The sequence below is a fragment of the Juglans regia genome, chromosome 11 (genome assembly GCF_001411555.2).
Source record: "Juglans regia cultivar Chandler chromosome 11, Walnut 2.0, whole genome shotgun sequence".
Lineage (NCBI taxonomy): Eukaryota > Viridiplantae > Streptophyta > Magnoliopsida > Fagales > Juglandaceae > Juglans > Juglans regia.
The window spans coordinates 18,555,674-18,579,042 of record NC_049911.1 but is presented as its reverse complement, the minus strand read 5'-3'; the positions used below and the strand labels follow the sequence as shown (position 1 = coordinate 18,579,042).

The 23,369-nt window shown below is 35.5% G+C and overlaps 2 protein-coding genes across 3 annotated transcripts; both read left to right on the top strand.

Moving 5' to 3' along the window:
- Positions 1–820: 820 nt before the first annotated feature.
- Positions 821–7,497, top strand: LOC108997260 (acyl carrier protein 2, mitochondrial-like). Its single transcript, XM_018973451.2, has 2 exons — positions 821–1,116; positions 7,018–7,497. Exons 1-2 carry the CDS (start codon positions 904–906, stop codon positions 7,192–7,194), a joined length of 390 nt encoding a protein of 129 aa, XP_018828996.1. The 5' UTR covers positions 821–903; the 3' UTR covers positions 7,195–7,497.
- Positions 7,498–11,402: 3,905 nt separating this feature from the next.
- Positions 11,403–19,162, top strand: LOC108997258 (calreticulin-3-like). Of its 2 annotated transcripts, XM_018973448.2 has the most exons (14): positions 11,403–11,717; positions 12,614–12,721; positions 13,142–13,334; positions 14,343–14,601; positions 14,855–14,911; positions 15,013–15,060; positions 15,243–15,329; positions 15,422–15,479; positions 15,573–15,640; positions 15,750–15,842; positions 15,926–15,982; positions 16,079–16,174; positions 16,684–16,716; positions 18,751–19,162. In XM_018973448.2, exons 1-14 carry the CDS (start codon positions 11,585–11,587, stop codon positions 18,760–18,762), a joined length of 1,302 nt encoding a protein of 433 aa, XP_018828993.1. In that variant the 5' UTR covers positions 11,403–11,584; the 3' UTR covers positions 18,763–19,162. The 2 variants fall into 2 exon arrangements, with proteins under 2 accessions (XP_018828993.1, XP_018828994.1); XM_018973449.2 differs by lacking the exon at positions 16,684–16,716 and having other exon boundaries at positions 11,539–11,717.
- Positions 19,163–23,369: the final 4,207 nt, after the last annotated feature.

The window sequence follows — 23,369 nt, the reverse complement described above, 5'->3', positions numbered from 1 at the left end:
GTTAATTAATTTAAAGTTGTGATCATTCAAGTTAAAATATTTTAGAAAACTATTTATTAAAACCTACAAGCATTCTTGCTTAAAAGAGTAATAACTTCTCCATTTTTTCAGACAAAACGATTCTATATGCTTTGGCTCCTATTTAAGTTGAACAATGCTATTCTTCATTTTAAAGTCTATTATTCTCAGTCACATTTCTGATATGGTACATCTTAAATATGTTAAAATGTGTTATGTCAACAAATATAATTTAGAAAGACAGACTTTAGAATGAAAATGAGCATTACTCGTCAAAATTAACTACACTTAGCCTTAAAAAAAAAATTACTCCTCAACCTACCTTGACAACCATTTTAAAGCTGTATCCGAATATTTTTTAACAAAAATATTATCATTTGGATTTATCATTATAATTTTTTTAAATTTTTACATAAAATATAACAAATAATTTAACTTTTTCAAATTTCAATTTAAAATTTTCAAATCTCAAAATAATAATAATATTAAAAAATAATATTTTCAACTTTCATCTAAAACAAAAAATTCTTATCTCACTATCCAAGCAAATCCTAGGTACGTTATATTAAGGTGATTTTATATAATCTGTAAATAGAAATGATAAAATAATAATAAAATATTAAATAATAATAATAATAAAATATTAAATAATAATCTCACTGCTCAAATACAGCCTCAAAGTTGTAGATCGGGCCGACCCGTTTCCAATCGAAAATCGGATTCAAACTATGTTACTTTCACGACCGGGTCCGAGCACACGACGTCGTATTTACACAGTACAAGCATAATACCTCCTCCCTCCCTGCCTCCCTCCTCAGCAGTCACACTTTTACTTCACCGCTTGAAGAGTGAGAGAGCAGAAGAACTCTGCCGAAAGAGCTTCCAATGGCGGCGGTGGGGAGCGCTTTGCTAAAGCACCTGAGGCTGAGGGTGCAGGTTCAGGCCGTGCCCAGAAACCCTAGTTACGTGCTCTCCTTCAGCGAGATACGACGCCGTTTCTTCTCGGAGGACGTTAGGGGCTCCTTCCTCGACAAATCCGAGGTCACGGATCGGGTCATCTCCGTTGTTAAGAACTTTCAGAAGGTCGATCCTTCTAAGGTATAATCTGTTCTTCCGAATGTTTGATTCGTTGCTGCTAGGATATAATTCGTTTCCTCCTGTATAAACTTTGATATAAGAAGTTACTTTTAATGTTTTGACCCGTTATTTTCAAGGTAACACTTACTACATGCTATTTTTGGTTACTAAGAAAACATTTACGTGTCGTGGGCTGTTTGGTTTTTTTTTTTTGGGGAATTAAAGAAATGAGAGAAGGTCACGCTGTGAATGTGTGAATTTATGACTTTCGAGGTAAAAAATTGTTCCGAGATAGACCCTAAATCTTTTATTTGGTAGGTAGCTGTTTGATTGTTGTGAAGCGAGAAGGAAGTGTGTGATGAATGTCAGGTTGTTGTTCGCACCTACATTTATGGTTTTTATATGTGCTCCGTTTGATTATTAAGAAAGAAAATGAGAAATTGAAATATTAAAGTTTCAATTTTTGTTTTTTCCAAGGCATTTTGAGATTCAGCAATCCTAGATTTATTCCCTATTTTTGGTTGCTGAGAATAATTGAGAAAATGAAAGTCCGTGAGAATAATTTATTTGTCTTGGTAGTGATTTTAAGGACACACTCTTCTTCATAGGTGATTTGACCTGTGTTCGGTTGGAAAAAGACAAGGAAATGTTTTTATTGATCTCATGGTTTGCTATCAAGAAGAGAGCTCTCCAAGGAAATTTCCACACAGCTAGTAGTATAATGGTTTGCTTGAGGAAGGAATATTCACACAGCTAATAGTATAAATGCACTATCAAATCTCATAATTTTTAGGTTGGCTATGGGAAGCTGGGTTTTTGTTTGGTAGATGTTGGGAAATTCTTTCGTGTGCAAAACTGGATCATTGCGGAATTTTCAACCCTTTAGATTTCTCATATGACGACTTTTATATTGCATGACATGGAATTTTGACATTACAAATGTTCTTGTAAAAGGTTGGGCTGTTTATTTCTTTTATATAGGTAAGCAAGAAATTTTATTGATAGCGATAGGCATAGCCGATGTGCACAGATCGTATACAAGAGAAACACTGGCTGTTCTGTATGAGCCTCAACTTTATTTACAATTTTTTAACGAAGTAATAAAATTTTAATGGAAAGTGCAATATAAAAGTCGTCATATGAGAAATCTAAAGGGTTGAAAATTTATCTAGGAAGAGAAAAAAATACAAGAAAATCATAAAATATAAGCCCAAGTCTAAAGAAGCTGTCCAAAGGAAGAGAGTATTGAGAAAGAAATTTTGAAGCACGTCTGGCATTTGTTCATGTTCTCAAAGTTTCTATGTTCAATTCTATTCAAATAATCCATATGATGCAAGTAAGAACCATCTTAAACACTGCTACAATTTCCTAGCTGCTGCTTAACCCTCTCCAAGAGCAAAAGATGTCCACTATTCTTCTAGACATTACCTAAGCCAGACCAGCCAGGTTGAAAAGGTCACTCCACAAAGAACTGGCAATCTCGCAGTTGAGTAAAAGATGATATACATTTTTTGTATGTAATCTGGTAATCTATGGTGAAAATCTTCACCATAGAGACTATCCAAACAAAATACATGCTCTTGAAGGGGTCTTAGTTCACCAAATACTCTTCTAAGGAAAGGGGTTATTATTATGATATTCAAACCAAGCAAATGCAACATGTCTTTTACCCAGTTAAACCCTAGACACATGTAATGCATCCTCATCACACAGTTCAGCTAAATTAATGGCTTTTTCACCTAGGGGACATGGTCCCTAAAACTTTTTTACACCCAAGGGTTTCAGCCTTGTACCAGGAGGCAGCATAGCACCTTGTACCAATGAGACGTGGTCCCTAAAATTGCCTATAGGCTGGTCATTGTTCACACCTACCCTTATATGTCCTTTTGATTACAATTTTCTTATTCCTCATTATAGTAACCCCTTTACTACATTGTATAAGGAAGGAACTTGAACATCCCTTTCTTGGAAGGGGTCCAAGGAAGTTTAGTTTCACCTCCTTGTTTCCAACTAGTGGAATACAATAGATCTTTTTCTTAATTGGCACCATGTGTCTATAAACAAAGGCCCAAGTAATCTTGGGGATGCATAGGCCCTTGACAATGAGTTTTTCTCAAGTGCACCTTAGGTAATTCAAGGGGAAATTGCCCTAATCCGATAGCCCCTAGAAATTGTTTGCACCCTAGGTTTCGAACCTTAGACCCGAGGGATCAAGGCCCTTACTATTTGTGCCAAACCCTAGGGGTTGGAATACAATAGATTAAAAGAATGCAACAAGTCATGAGCCTCTTTGATAAAGATTACATTTCATTGGGGGAAATCACTATATAGCTCCCAATTTTCTGCCACAGAAGAATCCACAACACAAGCAACATTGTAAATATTCGGTAAAGCTTCCTTAAAAAAGATTTATCTCCACACCACGCACCATGCCATAATCTAACCCCGGTTCCATCTCCCACCATGAGTAAGGTTAGAAAACTTCCCACAACCTTTTCTTATGTTCTTCCAACCCAATAAGGCCCATGGACTTCATTAGAGCACCACTCATCTCACGAACATCCGGATTTGGAGTCTATTACTGCCACTACAAATGGCCTCTCTCTCAAAGCCACTTCCCCAAGAGTGCACAATTAAACAAGAACAGGTTTCATACTCCCAATCCACTCTTAGAGAACAATGAACACGTGTTGTCCCATCTAACTAGGTGGAGTTTGACCTCTTCTCATAACTCACTTCCATAGAAAGTTTCACTGTAGTCTTTTTTTTTTTTTTTTTTTTTTTTTTTTTTAAGGTTTTTAGCAACAATAGAAGGTAGCAGAAAAAGAGAACACAAGATACGTAGGCAAATTTACTCTATGGTTTTATTACAGAACCTCCATGGTTTTCTACTTTTGGGAGTATCAACAATTCCACATAGCACTCTGATTTTTGCTTATTTTGTTTGCAACTAGCATAGCAGAGCTTTTTAAATATTGCAACGATTTGTCTCACATTCGAGGATCCAATCTGAGTGTGCAATTACGGTGTTCCATTGAATGTTAAACATTTGTAGCTAAATCTGCAAATGACCAGGCTTGTGAATTCTATATTTGGTATAGGAGAGATGGTGACATGTGCTTATTGTGGGGCTTTATGATGATTGTATGTTGTTGCTATACCTTTTTCTCTTTTTTTGTGAAGGTACCAACCATGAATTGCCTAACATGTAGTTTGCTGGCCCAGTTTGGATACAAAAGTCTCCCAACTCATCTCATCTAATCATTACAACTTTCTCAAATTCCCACACAAAATATAATAAACAATTTAACTTTTTCAAATCCCAAAACAATAATAATATTAAAAAATAAGATTTAACAATATTTTATTTGACTTTCATCTCAACTCACTATCCAAATCTCCCCTACCTAATCTCACTTTTTTATGTAGAAGACCTCCCTCTTGTATTTATAATCCCTAGTTTAAAACTCTTTCTTGCAATTATCATTGTTGAACGGATACCATCCATATTATCTTATTATGTATTGAATTGGAACTATAACTTTCCAGTTAGGGATCCTTCTTTTATATTTATTGTGTACTTGGGTCATGTGTTTTGCCTATACTTTCTCTTGTATACTTCTGTTTTTTAATAAACTTTTCAAGTACTTGGCTTAATAGAAAGGAACTGGAACCTTATGTACAATTCATTTTTTTATAGAATTCTTGGCCTTTATTTCTTAAATATGTTGTGGGATTAAAGCTTAGTTAACTTGAGTGAGTTCAAGTAATGGTAAGGCAGCATTTATCTATTTGGTTTAACCATGAGATCCTATATATTAACATTTAGGCATGGATCTATTTAGTATTGTCTCGATTTAATTACTATGTCCTAAGGCAAGGTGCTGATGCCTTGGAAAACAAGTATTATCATTAGCTGTCTTTGGCTGTTAATTCTCTTACAATTTACTTCATCCCATTTTTTAATATGTATATTCTCTAGGATACTTGACGTTGGCTGTTTAATCTTCCAAAGATAAATTTCATATTTCCAGCTTCCCCTGATGTGCACAAGTTGGTTTATTTCTGTAACTGGCTTGCTAATGATAAACAAGCTTGGTACGTGCATGTGATACCCCCCATATGATATGGATAAGGGTAGGTGGTGTATGAGATCCCACATTGCTTAGGAATGAGAAGTTCTTGCTCTTTATAAGGTTCCAATGGGGCTCCAATTGTATCATTGACTAATCCTTTTGGAGTATAGGCCATGTGATTTGGGCCTTCCATTGCGGCGTTACAGTGCATGAAAACCTACACTTTTTTAACAAGGTTTTACACTGCTAATAAGTGAACTTCTTATGAAATTTTAATTGTCTTCATATTGGATAAAACACACTCCAAATTCCATTATGTGACAAATTTAATAGAGAATTTTGGTTTCATCTCCATTATGTGAACAAATCAAAGCTGTGTGGAAGATGGTCCCTATCTGTATTCTATGGTGTTTGTGGTAGAAGCGTAATGACTGGACGTTTGAAGACAAGGAGTGCTCATAGAGGAAATAAGAGCTTTTTTACTAGAACTTTATTTACATGGACCATAGCTGTAGACTTTAATGGCCTCGATTTTCATGACTTTCTTGTCTCTATTGCTTCCACATAGATAGGGCATACCTTTGTATATCTTCTTGTGTACTTGGGCTACGCCTATCATTATTAATAAAATCATTTACTTATAAAAAAAAAAAAAATTGGCTTTATCTCTTTTAGTATATCAACCTAAGTTACTTATCAAAAAAAAAGTATATCAACCTAAGTTTCAGCTCCTAGCCTAACTAAACCTCCAATAGAATGGAGTTGATTACAATTAAAGGGAACTGGGAACAATGCTTTATTGAATGGAGTGTTGTGGTGAGACCATTCTATTGTCATCCTTGCCAATTAGTCCAAAATGGTAACCAGTAGGAGCAGGATATGATGGTTTAATTTGTAAAATTTTATCAGTTCATTGTTGGTAGCCAACTTTAGATCAGTAACGTAGAAACTTAGTTCTTCTGCTTTTCATCTTTAGTTTCTGCTAGGGATAATATGTTGCATGGATTCCTGTATACTTGGGCTATGCCTATTTACTTGATTCAATAAAACTTTATTTTACCCATAAAAAAAAAAAAAAAAAAAAAATTGTCAGAGACATCAGAACACAGTTGTGGGGCTGGACAGATTGCCAATTATGGAATGAATCCTCACTTGCCGGGAAGGATGCTGTATAGTTTGTGGGCTCCCTCAATTAACTAGCACAATTTTAATATGTTGAGTATCTTCCATAGGAATATGTTGAGTATCTTCCGTAGGAATCATAATATCTCCAAGAATGATGAAACTTAGAAATTGGTTTTGGGGGGTGGGGTTATATATTGGTGGCAATTTTGTCTCTTGTGGAGACCATTGATTAATTGAACTTTATGAAAGAGTCTCTAGGAGATGGTCTTTGGACTGAATGGAGCTTAGGCTTCATTTGTTACTGTTTTCAAGAAGTATTTTGTTCTTTTTTGCCATAAAGAGTGTTTTGTGGATTTTTGTTTCTTTTACAATACTTAGTGTTTGGGTAATCTGTTTAAGTGAGGAAATTCTTAAAAGAAATATTATTTAGGAAAACAAAACAGGAAGTGTGGAGGTGGATCCCCAGCACCTTGTTCAGAGGTGGGAGTGACCTCCCCCTCCCCCTTATGGATTAGGGGGAGATTTCCCTTCTTGCTAGGTGGAGATCCCCATGCCACTGGGGCTTTGTTTGGTAAAAGAAAATTGTACTTTTGTTTTCTAGAAAAAACAAAACAAACGTGCCAAGAACTGTTTGTTTATTTTTTAAATAACTTTTAGTCTGGATTTTTTACATCTTTTAAGTTTATTATGCTGCTCATTTTATGGTTTTCTGTTTTGGCAGGTCACACCAAATGCCAATTTTCAGAGTGATCTTGGGTTGGATAGTTTAGATACTGTGGAGATCGTGATGGCACTTGAAGAGGAGTTTGGATTTGAGATTCCTGATAATGAAGCGGACAAGATTAACTCCATCAATCTTGCTGTTGAATTCATTGCTTCCCATCCTCAGGCAAAGTAGAGAGGAAGTATGATGCCTTATGATTTTCATATGTTTTTTCTTTTTCTGTGACTAACTAGGTATCAGTAGAAATCTTGAATATTTGAACCTTTCAATTTCTTTATGCTTTCTTTTCCCCCGGAAATTCTACTTAGTTTTACAGCTCTTTTGAATCCTGTGTAAGGAGTATTCTTTGGGCATGTGACAACTTCAATGCTGTTTCTCCAGTTGATGGAAACTGAGTGTTTTGAGCGAAACAACCTGTTAAAATTGCCTTCATATGTATCATTTAAATAAAAGAGATGTCGGTTAGTTTATTTTGAATCTCAGGAGCTTGGAAGTTTTTTTTTTTTTTTTTGAATGGAGCATACTCATCTCATTAAGAAATCGAAGTTACAAGTGTGACTTATCGATACAAGAAATTCCAATACACAGAAAATCCAGTAATAAGCCAACTAACTCAACAGATCTGTAGCTTCCCCACACACAAATATATTTGCGGTAGACATTGTCTTAACTTCTAACCAAACTTTCTCGAACCCGAGAAAGTGCTCTGTAAAAACAGAACTTAAAGGTCCTCTCTATCCTCCCAGGGGAGAAGAGTACGGGACACTGCTATGGACATCAAATCCAAAGCCTATTCCTATTTTATTATAACTAAAACTAACAAACTACTGTAAAAAAACTACAATAACAACTACAAGACCACAAGTTCTGATGAGACTTCAGACGATACGTCCACCGCAAGCATCGTCATTTCGAGCTCTGGTGGAGCGAGCACCCAGCGTACATACAGACCACAACAGCCCGGCCGTATAACCACCGGCCGTAGCATCGCCCCACACTCTCGAAAGCCTTGTTCCGGATTACGTTCGATCTAAGGGTCCAAACCTCACTCGGGTCAACAAAAGCAACACCAACATAAGAAAACAAGACAAGCTACAAAAAACTGAAACGAACAACAACATAGAAACGAAACAAAAGACAGTACAAAAAAACAAAACGGATGAACAGTACACATTTGGTCGGCAATATTTCGTGCAGGACTGTTCACGCTGGGAGGAAAGCCGACGGTCAGACTTGGAAGACCTGGAGCCAGCGGTTCCACAGCAACCGAGCCTGGTGTCGGTAGAGGGTTCCTTGGTGGCGCGTGAGGGCCACGCGCCAACGCTGTCAGGATTTTCGTCCCGCGCGTGCGGTCTACGCGCCACTTCGATGGACACCGGATTTGGAGGTTTTGAAGATCGTGGCTGGGCTTCACACCGGTGGGGCGCGTGTAGAGAACTGGTGGCCAGAAAGGCTCGAACGGCGATCCTCCCTTATTCGGCCTAAAAACACAAAGAAAAATAAAAACACTACACAGAAGTTAAAAACTAGACAGAGAAGAGGGAGAGGGCAAGGGGAGGGGGCGAGGAGCTGAAGCTCCCACCCCCTTTCAGCAGATCTTGAGGTTTTGGACGATTAAGGGAGTTTTTCGTTCGGAGCTAGAGAGAAAACGGACGTAGCAACTCAATCTCTTTCTTGAGGAGCTTGGAAGTTATTATGTCTGAAATGCCTCTTGCTCTCACATTTATACTTGTCTGTCTATATGGATAAATTAGTAGAATACCATAATGCTTAGTTTTGAAGGCAAGAAGAAAAACTCTGAATTTGTTTGGAAGTATTTATCTTTGCTCTAAAGGCTAGGACTTGACAATCAATTGCCTCAAAAATAAGATGGTGAAATAGATCAAATTACATTTCACCATCTTATTTTAAAGACAAACTAAAATAATAGAAGAACACTAAAATCCATGAATTTCTTTTCAAAAAATAAAATCAAATAATAACTGGAAATTATCATAAAATATAGAGAAAATATATTTGTAACTGTGTATTGTACAACTACTGCCTAATCGATACATATATATATATATATATTTCTTCAATGTGTATGCATGGCATGTGAAGGATAGCAACAGTATCAGATGAGTTCCACTTCCATCTAGTTATGATTGACATGTCCAAAGTTCTAGCATATAATAAATAAACATTATAAAAACTAATGTAAATCTCAATCATCTAAACTGACATATTTTGTCTTTAAATTACAAAAACCATCTTCCTCTTCTCTCTAAGAACTTTTCTACGCAAGAAGCTGCCACCCTTTTTTTCGTCCAAGGCAGGCTCCTCCCTACTGTTGCATTTCCTCTGTTCTCCTTCTCCAAGTCTATTGTTTATATCTGTTTTTTTCCCTATTTTTTCTCTATTGTTTACATCATAAGCTTCTATTGTTTGTAACGTAAATCTAACGAATCATATGAAGTTATATCAGTTTGTAAGTTTATTTTTGTATAATTATTGTACTTCTCTTCTTTTATTACATCTCCTCTTTTGTAATTAGAATGAGTTTTCGTACAATACCTCAACCCCCTTCTTGTAACTCTATTTAATTTTAATACTTGGTTTATTTAAAAAATTACACACAAAAAAAAAAGGCTAAAATTGAGGGTGCCATTTGTCTATTTCTCCGATACAAAGTAATATAAAATGGTGATGGTTTCAAATCTACTAAGTTGATTTTCTTTCATCTGAGGAATCAATCAATCATAAATAAATGGTTGAAGCATACTCTAATAATAAGAGATAGCGATAGGAATGCAAATCTCCAAATTAAAAATTAAAAATAAAAAAATCTTCTTCTTTCTTTAAACGTTTTATATGAGCGTTGTTAATTAATGTGTCTCATTTTGGGTACCAACCACTGGTCTTTTTATTTTTGGTCAACAAACCAAACCTTTCAGCACTGGATGTCGTTAATTCTAGGGGTGAAAAAAAAAAAAAAAAACAGTGAACTGGTAAATTGGATTGAACCAGACCGAATCAGTATGACATCAGTTTCATTTTTTTCAAAATCGATCGAAATGAGTTTAGTTAAATTTTTTTATCTTAATATATAATTTTTTTATATTATATATAATTTATATATTTAATATATATAATTTTATATAAAATAATTTTATAATAATAGTCTTATTATGTGTATGTCTCGCACATTATTTAAAAAAAAAAGAAAAGATTTATCGGAAAAAATTTGATTTTTGGACGTGAATCTCAAATTTTCTCTATTCCTTCTAAAGAAAATGAACGGAATACGTGTATAAATCATTTTGCCTAATAATGATAATAAAAAAAAGTATTAACAAACTTACAGAGGCCTGCATTTACGGACTAGAAAAAGCGTAAAAGTCGGGTCATGGAAAAGTATATTGGTTGTGTTGAAAGTCTTTGTTGTATTATGTCGTTTTCATTGAGCGTTTCCATTATCCTTTGCCGTCGACTTGGGGTTTAATTTGGATTTGAAGACTTCAAAGTAGTCTGGAGTCAACGTCAAAGTCTTCTTGGCTCCCTTTCTCTTTTCTTCTATATCCCAATAATGCCCCTCCCCGTTCGACAAATTTTCAGATATTCCTTTTTTTTTTTTTTTTTGGCCGTGCAATAGGGGTTTCAAATTTCAATTCAACCTTACTTTTATTCATCCATTTGTTGGAGCAAGGCCGGCTTGGAAGAACAAGCTTTTAATATAAATAATATTAGTTACAGTTATAGATTATGCAAGTATTACGTATTATTTTTTTTTAAAAAGAATAGTTTATTTTTAAAAATTAAATTTTTTTATGTAGATCTCTATTTATTCACTTTTTTAAAAGGAGTACACGACATTTATGTACTCTATAATTATATTTAGCATTACTAAATATATAAAAAAAAATTTTTCCTTCTAAATCTTTAAAATATCCATTTAATTCATGAATTATTCTACTCGTAAACGAGTACGAAAGACACGCCATCCATATTATTTACATGGCAGCATTAATCTGTCTTATATACCAACTTACAAATGTAATTTTTTACGATAATCCGTCTCTCTTGCTTAAATAAAAATCATTATCTAAAGGTAGCGATGGTCTGAAGTATAAACATATAGGGCAATAAGATCATTTTTGGAGAATTTTGTTCTAAAGATGAATGAAATCCATATGCATATTCTATTGAGATGTATACTGTTTGTTCTAAAGTGCTACCTCTTTTTTCTAGAGAGAGAGAGAGAGAGAGTGGAGAAGAAAGTGAATCGAAATGACAGAAGGCCCTACAGAAGTGTCACCAAATGCTTGGATTGGTCAGTGCTACGTTACATTGTCTTCTCATTGGATGCCATCATCGCGAAAAGTCTCAGAAACAGACCAAGAGTCAATCTCCCATCAAAATATAGCAGGACTCAGAAAACACACCAAGAACGGTGCATTATTGTAATTAAAGAGTGGATGAAGGGCAAAGTAGCAGCAAGGCTTGTATAACTAACCAAGCTCCCCCACCCAAAAGCATTTAAAGCAATGCATATGGTTGTGGCCAGCAAGCATTAGAACCAAAAATGGGGGAAAACGCTTTAGCTGCTGCTTCTTCTTCAGCTTTTGCTCTCAATCTTCTATTGTTTGTGTCCATATGGCTTTCCTTTCAGGCACATATTTCCAACTCAGAAATCATTTTTGAAGAGCGGTTTGAAGGTAGACCTCTCTATTTTTACTCTCTACTTGCATTAAGGGTATATATCAATTTACATCATCATCATCGTCTTTTATTTTTTATTTTTACTTTCTCATGCCGACCGAAAAAATATATTTATTAAGAGTAATACTAGATGTATTACTGCCAGCCGGCATAAATATGCATTAGTCATAGAAACAAAATTAAATAATAATTTTCATTACATGTCTGCCATTTCAATTCCAAGTGTCACAAAAAATAAAATCATGGTGTTACAAGTAACATTACTACTGTCATTAGCATGCATGGTCTCTTGGCACGTGCCAGGGATCAAAAGATCCAACTGAGTTAACTAACTTTCATACGGTTACTCTGCTAGTTTTGACTTTTTTTTTTTTTTGCCTTTCTACATGTACAGATAAAAAAATAAAACAAAAAGAAAAAAAAAAAAAGAAGAAGAGTGATTTCCTTTCTTTCAACCCATCCATATTGAATCTAATTATTGAGATTGATGAACTCAGCTAAGTTTTTTATCCACAGTTGTACAGAAGACCAACGACAGTGGTAATTGTAGCCCTTGTTGGTTGGGTTTTTTCTTCTGTTTCGTTTTTTTTTTTTAAATTGAAATTGAAATTTTGTACTTTAAATTCTATAGCGTCTGGCAAAAAATGTTATGTTGGGTAGGTTTTCCGTCTCCGACACTTGATTTTTCTTTGGATAGTGTCTGTGGTAGAGTTTAAGAATTAGATTTTTCGATGAATAACTTGTGCCTGCTCTAAACAGAATAACTTCCATTTTCTTAGCTGCTTTCAATTCAGAACAATTTTAAAGATGTTTTATTCCCTTTCTTGCTGGGTTTGAACTTGGATTCCTAACTCTGTTTTTCTTTCTTTCGGTTGTTTGTTGGCGCACAAAGATGGCTGGCAAAGCCGCTGGGTTAAATCAGATTGGAAAAGTAATGAAGGCAAAGCGGGTTCTTTTAAACATACAGCTGGAAAGTGGTCGGGAGATCCTGATGATAAAGGTATAATAATGTTTGTTTTGTTTGTTGAAATAGAAATACTAATGGACCCCAGAAATCCCATGACTTTAATGCAAAGAAATTTTGTTTCTCAACTAGTATTATCCTAATATTTCACTCCATCTGCAACATGATTTTGCTATGGATCAGTCTATTAGCAACATGATTTTGGTAATAGACACATTTTCCAAATACTTTGATGTTAGTTGTTATCTTTGCTAGCTGCAGCAAAAGGATTTATAGTGATTTTTTTCTTCCCTAATTATCAACATTCAACACTGGAATTTGATGATGAAGTAGGGTTGAAACCAAAATATCAACTGCATTTTTTCTGTTTAAGGAATATGTTATCACTAGTAAAGAGAAACTTTGGTGGCATTGGCAATTAAAGTAGTTTTCTGATGATACATAAAACTTTTGTAGGTATTCAGACATTTCCTGATGCAAAACATTATGCGATATCTGCAAAGATACCAGAGTTCAGTAACAAGAACAGGACATTGGTCCTCCAATACTCCATAAGATTTGAGCAGGATATTGAATGTGGTGGTGGTTACATAAAGCTGCTCTCTGGATTTGTCAATCAAAAGAAATTTGGTGGGGACACTCCATATAGGTTTGTTTCTAATGCACAAACTTAGTATAATCTACACCTTCAATTTTTCTTCTTTTTTAGATCTTTTTTTTTTAAATTTATTTTGTGAAAGACAGTGGATCTGTTAGATTTGGATGTTAAATGAAATAGCATGAAGAAATCCGGTTTCAGTGCAAAAGGATTAAGCAACCAAAAGAAAACGTATTAATCCCCATGTCTTTCAATGTACATCTACTAACCAAATTCATGAAAAGTGTCTTGCCTGAAGGTCTAGTGAACACTTTTTTACCTGTGTGAGTGATTTTTCTATCATTGGCACTGTGTAGGAGACAATATGAAGCTTTTACACATAAAAGGGCAATCATTCACGATTTGCTTATACTACCTCGTGGAGGTAAAGGATTTTGTCCACCAAATTATAAATAGGGCTTGTCTTGATTATCACAGGAAAGAGAATGAAGAATTTTATCATGGAAGAATGCTAAATTCTAAGATCAGCAAGAAAATAGTTTAGCCAACCAGTTCGGACATAACCATATGCGATGTATAAGGCTCATATTTTTCTGAGATCTTGAGACAGTTCCAAGTGAATATTGTCGAGTCACTCAAAAGGAATAGAAGATTTTGATTTAAATAAAATATTGCATGAGTTTTCTTTACTTCTGAGAGTGCACGTTAGTAATTTGTTTATTGCTAGTTGGAGGTTCATATCTTTGATGAGTTCGCCCAAGGAGAATGTTGTGGGAGATTTTCTGATGCCATCTAAAATAGTTTTATATAAATTCTCTCTTCCCACATTTTCGAATCTTTCAGTTTTGTGCTTCTTTCATGTTCTAAGCTTATACAGTTTTCTTTCTTCTAATCTAATGAGTCGCCTGATGTTTTTCCACATCCAAAATACCAGCAGTAGTGCTCTTCAACCATTTGGTTGCTCCCAAATTGGGAACCATTAGAGTAGTAATTTGTTATTTTTCTTTTGTCTTGTCGTTTTATACTGCAGTAATTGACATTCCTGTTTTGTTTGTGTAGTTTAATGTTTGGACCAGATATATGTGGCACACAGACAAAGAAACTCCATGTCATACTTTCCTACCAGGGCCAAAATTACCCCATCAAGAAGGATTTGGAATGTGAGACAGACAAACTCACTCATTTCTATACATTTATACTTAGACCGGATGCAACATATAGTATCCTGATTGACAATCGGGAGAGGGATTCGGGAAGTATGTACACAGATTGGGATATTCTTCCCCCACGGAAACTTAAGGATGTCAATGCAAAAAAGGTTTCTACTTGAGCTCAGATACTCAAATAGTCTCATAATAACTCAACTCTGATAATCCTTTTGGTGATTATTATCCATCTTCAATTTTCATTCTGAAAAGGATGGGCTTCAACTCGTCACCTGAAAATATTCCTTCTTAAGTTTTTCATTCTAGGATATTTCTAGGTTCACCTTTTGTGTCATGATATATATTGAAATTCTTGCAATTTTCATTTTATCTTCTGCAAATATGTGTCACTTGCAATACTCACAGCCTGCGGACTGGGATGATAGGGAATATATTGAGGATCCTAATGCGATCAAACCTGAGGTAATTAAATTTGAATTGTTCTTCCATATTACTGGCTTTGCAATTTGTATCTGTACTTCTTAATTCTGTGCTTCCATTAATGTTTAACTTGATTGTTGCAGGGATATGATTCAATTCCAGCAGAGATTCCTGACCCAAAAGCCAAAAAGGTTAGTTTATACTTTAAGAAGCCATAGCATAAGCAAGGCTGCTTTATTTTAATCTATTCTCCTTGTTTCCATTTCTTTTTTTATGTTGACTGCTTCTATTTTGTGACGTGATGCCTTTATAAAGCATTAAAAACTAACATTAAAGAAGATGAAAACATCTCACAATTCTTTTCCATTATAAGCCTGATCATTGGGATGAGGAAGAGGATGGAATATGGAAACCCTCCAAGGTACCTAATCCAGGATATAAAGGACCATGGAAGCGCAAGGTATGACAATTAAGCCTAATAGCCACGTAAAAAGCTTGAAGCTTTAGTCTTCCTTCCAGCTTCTGATCAAATTGCTCTTTTTGAATTGACAGAAAATTAAGAACCCCAATTATAAAGGGAAATGGAAGACTCCTTGGATTGATAATCCAGGTATTTTATTCATCTATTTCAGCCTGTGAAAAAAATATTTCCGTGAAGTCTGAAGAAACTGTAATTGAAGTAGTTTCCTTTTATTACATACAGAGTTTGAAGACGACCCTGATCTCTATGTGCTTAAGCCAATTAAGTATGTGGGAATTGAAGTCTGGCAGGTAGGATATAATCCCAATTTTGCTTTGTCAGAAGGCCTGATTACTGTATTATAAGAATTAAGAACTAATCATAATACGATCGTGGGTTAAATTATGCTTCGGAACGCAGGTAAAGGCTGGGTCAGTTTACGACAATGTTTTGATCTGTGATGACCCAGATTATGCAAAACAAGTTGCTGACGAAGTATTTGCCAATAGGGAGGTGTGTTCCTTCTCTTTAGCCTCCCATATTAGATGCCAGTTCAATAATAGTATCTTATTTGGATATATTTTCTGAAAACTCAGGTTGAAAAGGAGGCATTTGAGGAAGCTGAGAAAGTGAGAAAAGCACGAGAGGAAGAGGTTCTTGGCAATACATACAGCTAATGCAGTGTCTATGATTTCTCAATCTTCAGTGAGTTTATTTGTAACTGATTTGAGCCATTAAATATTGTGCAGGAAGCTCAAAGAGCAAGGGAAGAAGGTGAAAGGAGGAGAAGAGAGAGAGGTTATGATAGACGTCATCGGGACAGATATAGAGACAGATATAGAAGGGTTTGTGCTTGGACTCTTTTTACTTTACTGTGGTGGCTTTATTCTATTTTTTCATTTTTTATCATCACCTTCTTCATTAAACTCATAAAAAATAATCATGGGATTGCGTTAGTCTACTCCGTTTAAGTTTTGAAGAAAGTTTAGTCTCCTGCATGCATGCATTTTTCTCTGTATTGAACTGGCTGTTCCCCATCAAAATCCTCTTTGTAGCAATTCGACCATCCTGAATATTGGGGAAAAAAAGCCAGTAGATTTCCTGTGTGGCTGTGTTTAAACAAAAATATCTTTGTAGAGTTTTTGGTTACCATTCCAAGTAAAGTTTGAAAGAACTATTAATCAGGGAATGGGAACACTTCTTTCTTATGATATTATTTTATAATGGGGCCTGGGCAGTAGATTTGTGTTGATATCTTCCTCTTTCAATGTGCCTTGTTTATTGTCTCTACTTTCAGACTAAAAAGAATTTTTGAATGTTTTGATGATGATCTCTAACTTGTTTTGTTATCCAGCACGAACCTCGTGATTACTTGGATGATTATCATGTAAGAATCATTCTCTTCTCTACTTATTTTTAATAGAAAATAGAGGAGAGGTATCTGCTGTGACAGAGCAAAAGTTATTTGCAAAATGTCCAAATGCCATCTGTTCATTTTAATATAAATATCATAGGTGATACTAGATGCTAATGTTAGAAGATGGAAAAGAAGAAAGAGAGATTGGGAAACCCAGGTTTTAAGTGTTGACGTGAGAGAAGTTATTTATAAGAATAGATTGGATTTATGATGAAGATAACATATTATGTAACAATGAAATGGCTAGTTGTATAGCCAAATATGTTCTTGGAGAATTTAAAGGACACAGGTCATCTAGGGAGACTTCGTGGAAGAATGCAGAGGTCATCGGGTAGGTTCAAAAGAGATGTTAGAAAAATTTGTAAATGTAGAAACGAGTATAGTTATGAAGAATATAAATTGACAAAGAAGGAAGCCAAAAAGGCAATTCAAGAGGTTAGATTTAAGGCATATGATGAACTACAGCAAATTTGGGGATGAAGAATGAAGAGTGGGATATCTATAAACTTGCTCAAGACAAGGAGAATGGAAAAGGGATTAAAGAAAGATGGAGGAATTTTCATATATAATTTGTTAAGTGAAAGTCGTGTAGGGAATTTAAAAGAGCTTGGTAACGGATTAACAGTAGAAATAGTGGGTTTGTATGAAGAGTTGAGATGGTCAAGGTAAATAAACTTTGAGGAGCATAAAAATAGCAAAAATGTAGGTTTCAAAAATCTAACTCAAAGTGCCAAAAAAATGCCTAAAGAGTGAAGGAAAAGCACACCTTGATATACTCATACACAAGAAAAAAACGAAACATCTAGAGCTGCATGTTTTTTCACAGGATTGAGCTTTGTTTAAGACACAAAACAACAATATTGGAGAATCAATTGTCTTTTGCTAGGACTGTGACAGAGCTGTAACCACTAACCAGTGTGAGAAGTATGGGTTATCGATAAGCTTCCTAGGTCAATTTAAGGACTCTAAGTTGGAGGTTTTTGGGATATTTTAGAACCTAGAGGTTTTAAGTCAAGCAGGACTAAAATTGAGTAAATACAGTGCAATTTTATGAAAATAGAAATAGGGATTCAGGGATGGTAAAACTTGGTGTTCAAGAGATATTGAGGAGGATGTTACTCAAAAGATAAGATTTGATTGGATTAAGTGGAGAAGTGTTAGTGTGATTGCATCATACCTATTAAGTTCAAAGGAGAAAATTTTATAATACTGATGTAATAACTACTATGCTCAGTAATAATGAATGTTGGGATGTTAATGAACAAAAAATACATAAAATGAGCATAGGAATAATGAGAAAGATAAACTGGATGTGAAAATAAGATATGGAATGAACTCATCTGCTCAATCATGTGGATTGGCTCTATGGGGGCAAAGATTAGCAAGAGATGGTTTAGATGGTTTGGTAATATGCAACATATTTATGCAATAATGAGACGAGATTCAATTTAAGTTAAACGTGTAAAAAGAGGTCGAGGGAGTCTAGAATAAATTGGGTAGAAATTATGAACAGAGGTAGTTGGTGGATATATGGGATAGAAGTAGAACATAAAAGAAAACATCTGATCAATCTTAGTCAATGAGATCCATAACCAACCCCAATTTAATTGGGAGTATAGTTTAGTTGAATTGAATTGAAATAAGTTGAGTTTATGTAACAACTCATCTTTGGCTGTACATATATTCACTGCTTCCCAATCCCATGCTTATTAACTGCTAAGATTTCTCCAGATCGTTCTTGCTAGTTTCTTGAAGACGTACGGAATTCTGATTTATTACATAAATATCCCATAAGATAGCATCCCCTGAATATTGGAAAGTTCATTTAAGATGAATGTAATTATAGAAAACCTTTATTGCTTTAAGCATTTGGAAGCGTATGGACCCACTTCAAAAAATCTTTATTTCCAAGAAAAACTTGAAAAAATTAAAACAATATTTTCATTCCAGTAACATATTATTGAACACATGACTGACAGATGAGCTATTTTATTTGACTTGCAGGATGAGCTTTAAGTGTTCTATCAGTCTTGCTCTCGCTGCCCTCATCTTTGTTGACAGAAGATTTAAGAGTCGGCATCACCTTTCTTGTGGTAGTACTATCTACGAGCAGTGTTTATCATTAATACAGGTTGTGAAGAATCCTCATCAGAAATAACTCAGACCAAGGCTCTATACCCATATGGACGCCAAGTTGGGAAAGAGAATAAATCTCAAGATGAAAAAGAAAATTTATGTTTAGTGGTGTTACCAACAAATTACTTTTGGGGTGCCTTTTCTTTTTTGATAAATTACCTTCAGGATTTTATAAAGGGAGATTGTTTGTAAGGTTTATGTACCATGTTCGTACTCGTTTTCTTAAATAATCAGTACTTTAGATGTTTCCAATGTTAAGGATGTCCCTATTTACATTCTCTTTCACTGCTTATATTCTGTCCAAAAGAAATGACAGCCCACCACGACTGGCATACATTTTTTTTAAGTAATTCTATATGCGTAAATGTCGCATGATCGTTTTGAAAAAGAGTGAAGTTCACTATTAAAAAATTAATTTTTTTCATATGAATTTCATGTTTTATTCACTTTTTTCAAAACGATTATGCGACGGTTACATAATTTACGGTTGCAAATATATTTTCTCTTTAGTAAATCAAATTCTATTATATCAACAGCGTAGAGAGTGTGCCTTTCATACTGACTTCAAACTGGCACAAACAAAAATAAAAAACAAAAACAGAAGCGTCGCATGCATAAATTATCTAATACAAGCACATCTCCAAGTCCTTGTGAATCGGTCAACAAGCCCATTACTGCCTCCAATCTCTCTTGGAAGGATCCTTGAATCATTTCAAAGTCGCACCATAAATCTTAATGAGTTTTATTTTGTAAGTAGGTAGGAAGTGATTACTTATTTTAAAAAACCAACACTTTCTTCAGAAAGAAAACCCAATTCAAGCCAATTACTAAAGAGATATCAAAAGCATCAGTTTAACACAGATCTTTACATAATATATTTTGGAAACAGTATTAGCAGATATGATCTTCTCATTAATCAATTAGGCAATCATATTTGAACATTAGAATGGTTTTCTTTCTGTTGTCAATAGTGAGATAACCCACACCCACATGGATCGAATCCTCAAGACCATTTTCAAATGAATCCCTATCAGTTCAACTTGATGGAGCTCTTTGTTGGATGTTGGTTTTCATTTCCAAAATTAAAAAAAAAAATGGAAATCAACAGCCAAAGAAAAGAAAAACACCAGTTTATACTTTACACTCTAGAACAATCACCTCTTTTGAAATGTGAACTCCAGGTTATCAACCTTATCACATTGCATCGTTGGACTACCAAAAAAGCTGTAATTTGCATCCTCCTTCAGACTACTCAATTGGGTTTGGTACAAATGCATCCCCCATAAATATCTATCTTCATGCGGAAAGGTTTCCTATATCCTGGGCATAGGAGAGATGGCATCTGAAGCATGGAGGTATTACAGTGATAAACGAGGGCTTCGAATACCCAGTAGAACCTCATGGAAGGATTGAGTGAATTCTTGGTTTCATAAAGTAAAGTTATCATCTCATCTGGTATTATGCATCATTTTTCAGTTGGAACCTTTGGGTGAGAAGATGCAAGGCACGAGTGGAGGGTAAATTAGAAGGCATGGGAGTTATACGTCTCAAAATCAAGATGATATCATCCAAGGGTGTCTCAAAGGTAAACATAGTGATCCTTTTCTGAGTTTGATTGTCTCATGATTCAGCAACTTGAGATTCCTATAATACGTAGAAATCTGATGAGTATATCGTTGGATTTGTGGAGCCTGGTTACATCATTGTGTTGGCCCGATTTGATAAAAGGAGTAACTCATTAAAAAAATTAAAAAAATTAAAAATTTCTCATTAATAAAATAAAATAAAATAAAAATTGCTTAGCTACTGTTTGGCCACATGCTAAGGTACAAGGAGTCTTGAAACTACACAGTTGAGCTCCGATACTCCAATATTTTTTTAGGCCAACCATGACCATAGTTGGGCCTTATGGGCTCTTCTTCTATGCTTCAAAGTCGTTCCTAGATTAAAGGTACTTGGCTAAATCATATGTAGTTCTGGTGGGGCATGTTCATATTGTGGAAAGTATGGCTCCATCTTAGGATGTAAGATGTCTCGTTTGCCAATGAGAAAAATTTTGGCCTCCTATTGGGTGCTCCATACAAATCGATATCAATTTGGGATGATGGGCTAGAAAAAAGGGAGTAGAAACTCACTAGTTGGAAGATGATGTACTTATTCAAAGGTGGTAGAGCATGTGGTTAGTGCTCGAATGAGGTGAGTGGACCATATGGGGAGGGGCTTTAGAAGCACATTAGGAAGAATATGGACTACATACTTTAGTTATACCGGTTTTTAGGTGGGTTATGAGTCCATAATTAAATCCTGGCATAACATATTGTATGGCGAAAGAGAACTCAAGGAAGCTTATCCAGAATTCTATGGTATTACGAGAATGAAGGAAGCCTCAATTGCAGATCTCCTAGATTAATCCAATGGCACTCCCCAATAGAATGTCACATTTTTTAAAGCCTCTCAAATTGGGAAGTTGATGCATTCTCCAAATTCTATAATATAATATACTTTGTTGATTGTTCCTACGAGGGGGGAGTTGAAGAAAAGCTTTTTTGGCACCCTTGGCGAAAAGGAAGTTCGTCATCTGCTCTTTCTACCGATACATGTATACGCAAAATGCAAATTCATTCGTGAAAGAGTATTTGGAAGACAAAGGCCCCCCTAAAGAACCTTTTTTTTTATGGATGGCTTTCTTAGAGAAAATCCTCACAAGAGGAAGAGCAAGAAATCTCGTTTGACGTTATGTTTATGTTGTCTTGTCTCTTTCTGAATGTAACAAGGTAGTCATTGAAACCAACTCAAATTAATTCAAGCCTAGACCTAGAACTGCATGTAACATGTTTGATAAAAACAATGATTGATCATTATACATATACAGCATGGCTGAACCATAAGTGTGTGAAAGCCAATTTATTTCTTCTCAGTGTTATGTTTCTACATTACTAAATTTCTAGTGACAAAGAGGTCGTGATGGCTAACTTGTTAGGTGTGTTCCAATGGCTCTATCCATTGGAATGTCAATTTTTTTAGAGAGAGTCAAGATTGGTAATGTGGTGGAGGACCGGATGATTTGGACTCCTAGTGGGGGAGTAAAAGGTTTTGATGCTTTCCTATTATAAGGCCCTTTCAAAATTTTCTAATGATCATTGTGTTCCCTAGAAGGTATATGGAATTGCAAGATTCCTCCTAAGATTGCTTTCTTTATCTGGACTACGTCCCTTGGAAGAATTCTCACTATTGACAATTTGAGGAAACATAATCTCATCGTTATGGATTGATGCTTCTTGTGTAAGAAAAACTTAAATTTGTGGATCATCTATTGTTACATTATGAGGTGGCTTGATTTTTGTGGGATGAGATCCTTAACCAGATCAGTGTGGCATAGGTTATGCTTTGAAGATTTATGTATATTTTATAAGTGTTGGCTAGGCATTAGAGATAATGGTCACGTTGCTGTTGTGTGAAAAATGATCCCTCATTGTATTATGTGATGTTTATGGATAGAGAGAAATAATAGGTATTCTGAAGTCTGAAAGCATTCATGAGCATTCCTCACATGAGATGAAGAGATTCTTCTTTTTAACACATTATTTTCTTGGACTTCGACTATTATTTGTAGTGAAGACAACTTTTATATTTTGTTCGTATCCATCGCTAGTGTCTAGTGGTAATTAGGTGCATTTTATGTATAATCCATGTGTACTTGAACTATGCCCTTTTCTATTAATAAAGTTTTACTTGTCAAAAAATATTCTTACATCCATCTCTACATGTCAAATGAAGATAACAGCTTTGAGTTTTATTGGATTTGGGCACTACATTGCATGATTGATCATATATCACATCATTCATTTTTTAGGCCATATTGTGATTGTCTGATAAAGATGTGAAAATGCACTTTGGAAATGGTCATCCTCGTCCATATTCCCTTGTCAAAAACAATTTGGAAAACAAGCAAGTTATTACAAGCTTCACTTTTGGGGGCTATAACAGCAGAAATAGAACCAATTTTCACTGAGACTTTGATAGTGATAACCTCATCCCGCCCCCGCCCCCGCCCCCGCTGCCCCGCCCCCCATCAGCCCTGCCCCCTTGTGGGCAAGACGGATCCCCCGTCCGCCCCGTCCCTATGTGGGCAAGACGGATCCCCCGTCCGCCAGATGTGGGGGGAGGGTGGCCCCGCTTGCATTTGGGCCCCCAAGCGGGGGCGGGATGAGGGTGGCCCCTACCCTGGGATTACCCCGCCCTTGCTTATAGAAGGGGAAACCCCCACCCACCCCCCTTCACTTTTATGTTCTCAAATGTTCGGCCCCTTCTGAGTCTTCTTCTTTGTCGATCTCTCTCCCAGACTAATTGCGCCTACTCCAACTCCAAGACATCGTAGCCTTCATCCCTCTCCTCTTTCGATCTCTCTCCCACAATTTTATAATTTCCTTATGATTTGTTAAGGTTCTGACAGAAGGGATGAAGAAGAAAGACAAGGACTTGGGAAC

Excerpts from the sequence above, each read along its gene's own strand:
- LOC108997260 (XM_018973451.2), top strand. The coding sequence starts at position 904 with ATGGCGGCGGTGGGGAGCGCTTTGCTAAAGCACCTGAGGCTGAGGGTG. Across the intron at positions 1,117-7,017 it reads AGAAGGTCGATCCTTCTAAG|GTCACACCAAATGCCAATTT; the intron begins GTATAATCTGTT and ends CTGTTTTGGCAG.
- LOC108997258 (XM_018973448.2), top strand. The coding sequence starts at position 11,585 with ATGGGGGAAAACGCTTTAGCTGCTGCTTCTTCTTCAGCTTTTGCTCTC. Across the intron at positions 14,912-15,012 it reads CTAATGCGATCAAACCTGAG|GGATATGATTCAATTCCAGC; the intron begins GTAATTAAATTT and ends TGATTGTTGCAG. Across the intron at positions 15,983-16,078 it reads GAAAAGCACGAGAGGAAGAG|GAAGCTCAAAGAGCAAGGGA; the intron begins GTTCTTGGCAAT and ends AATATTGTGCAG.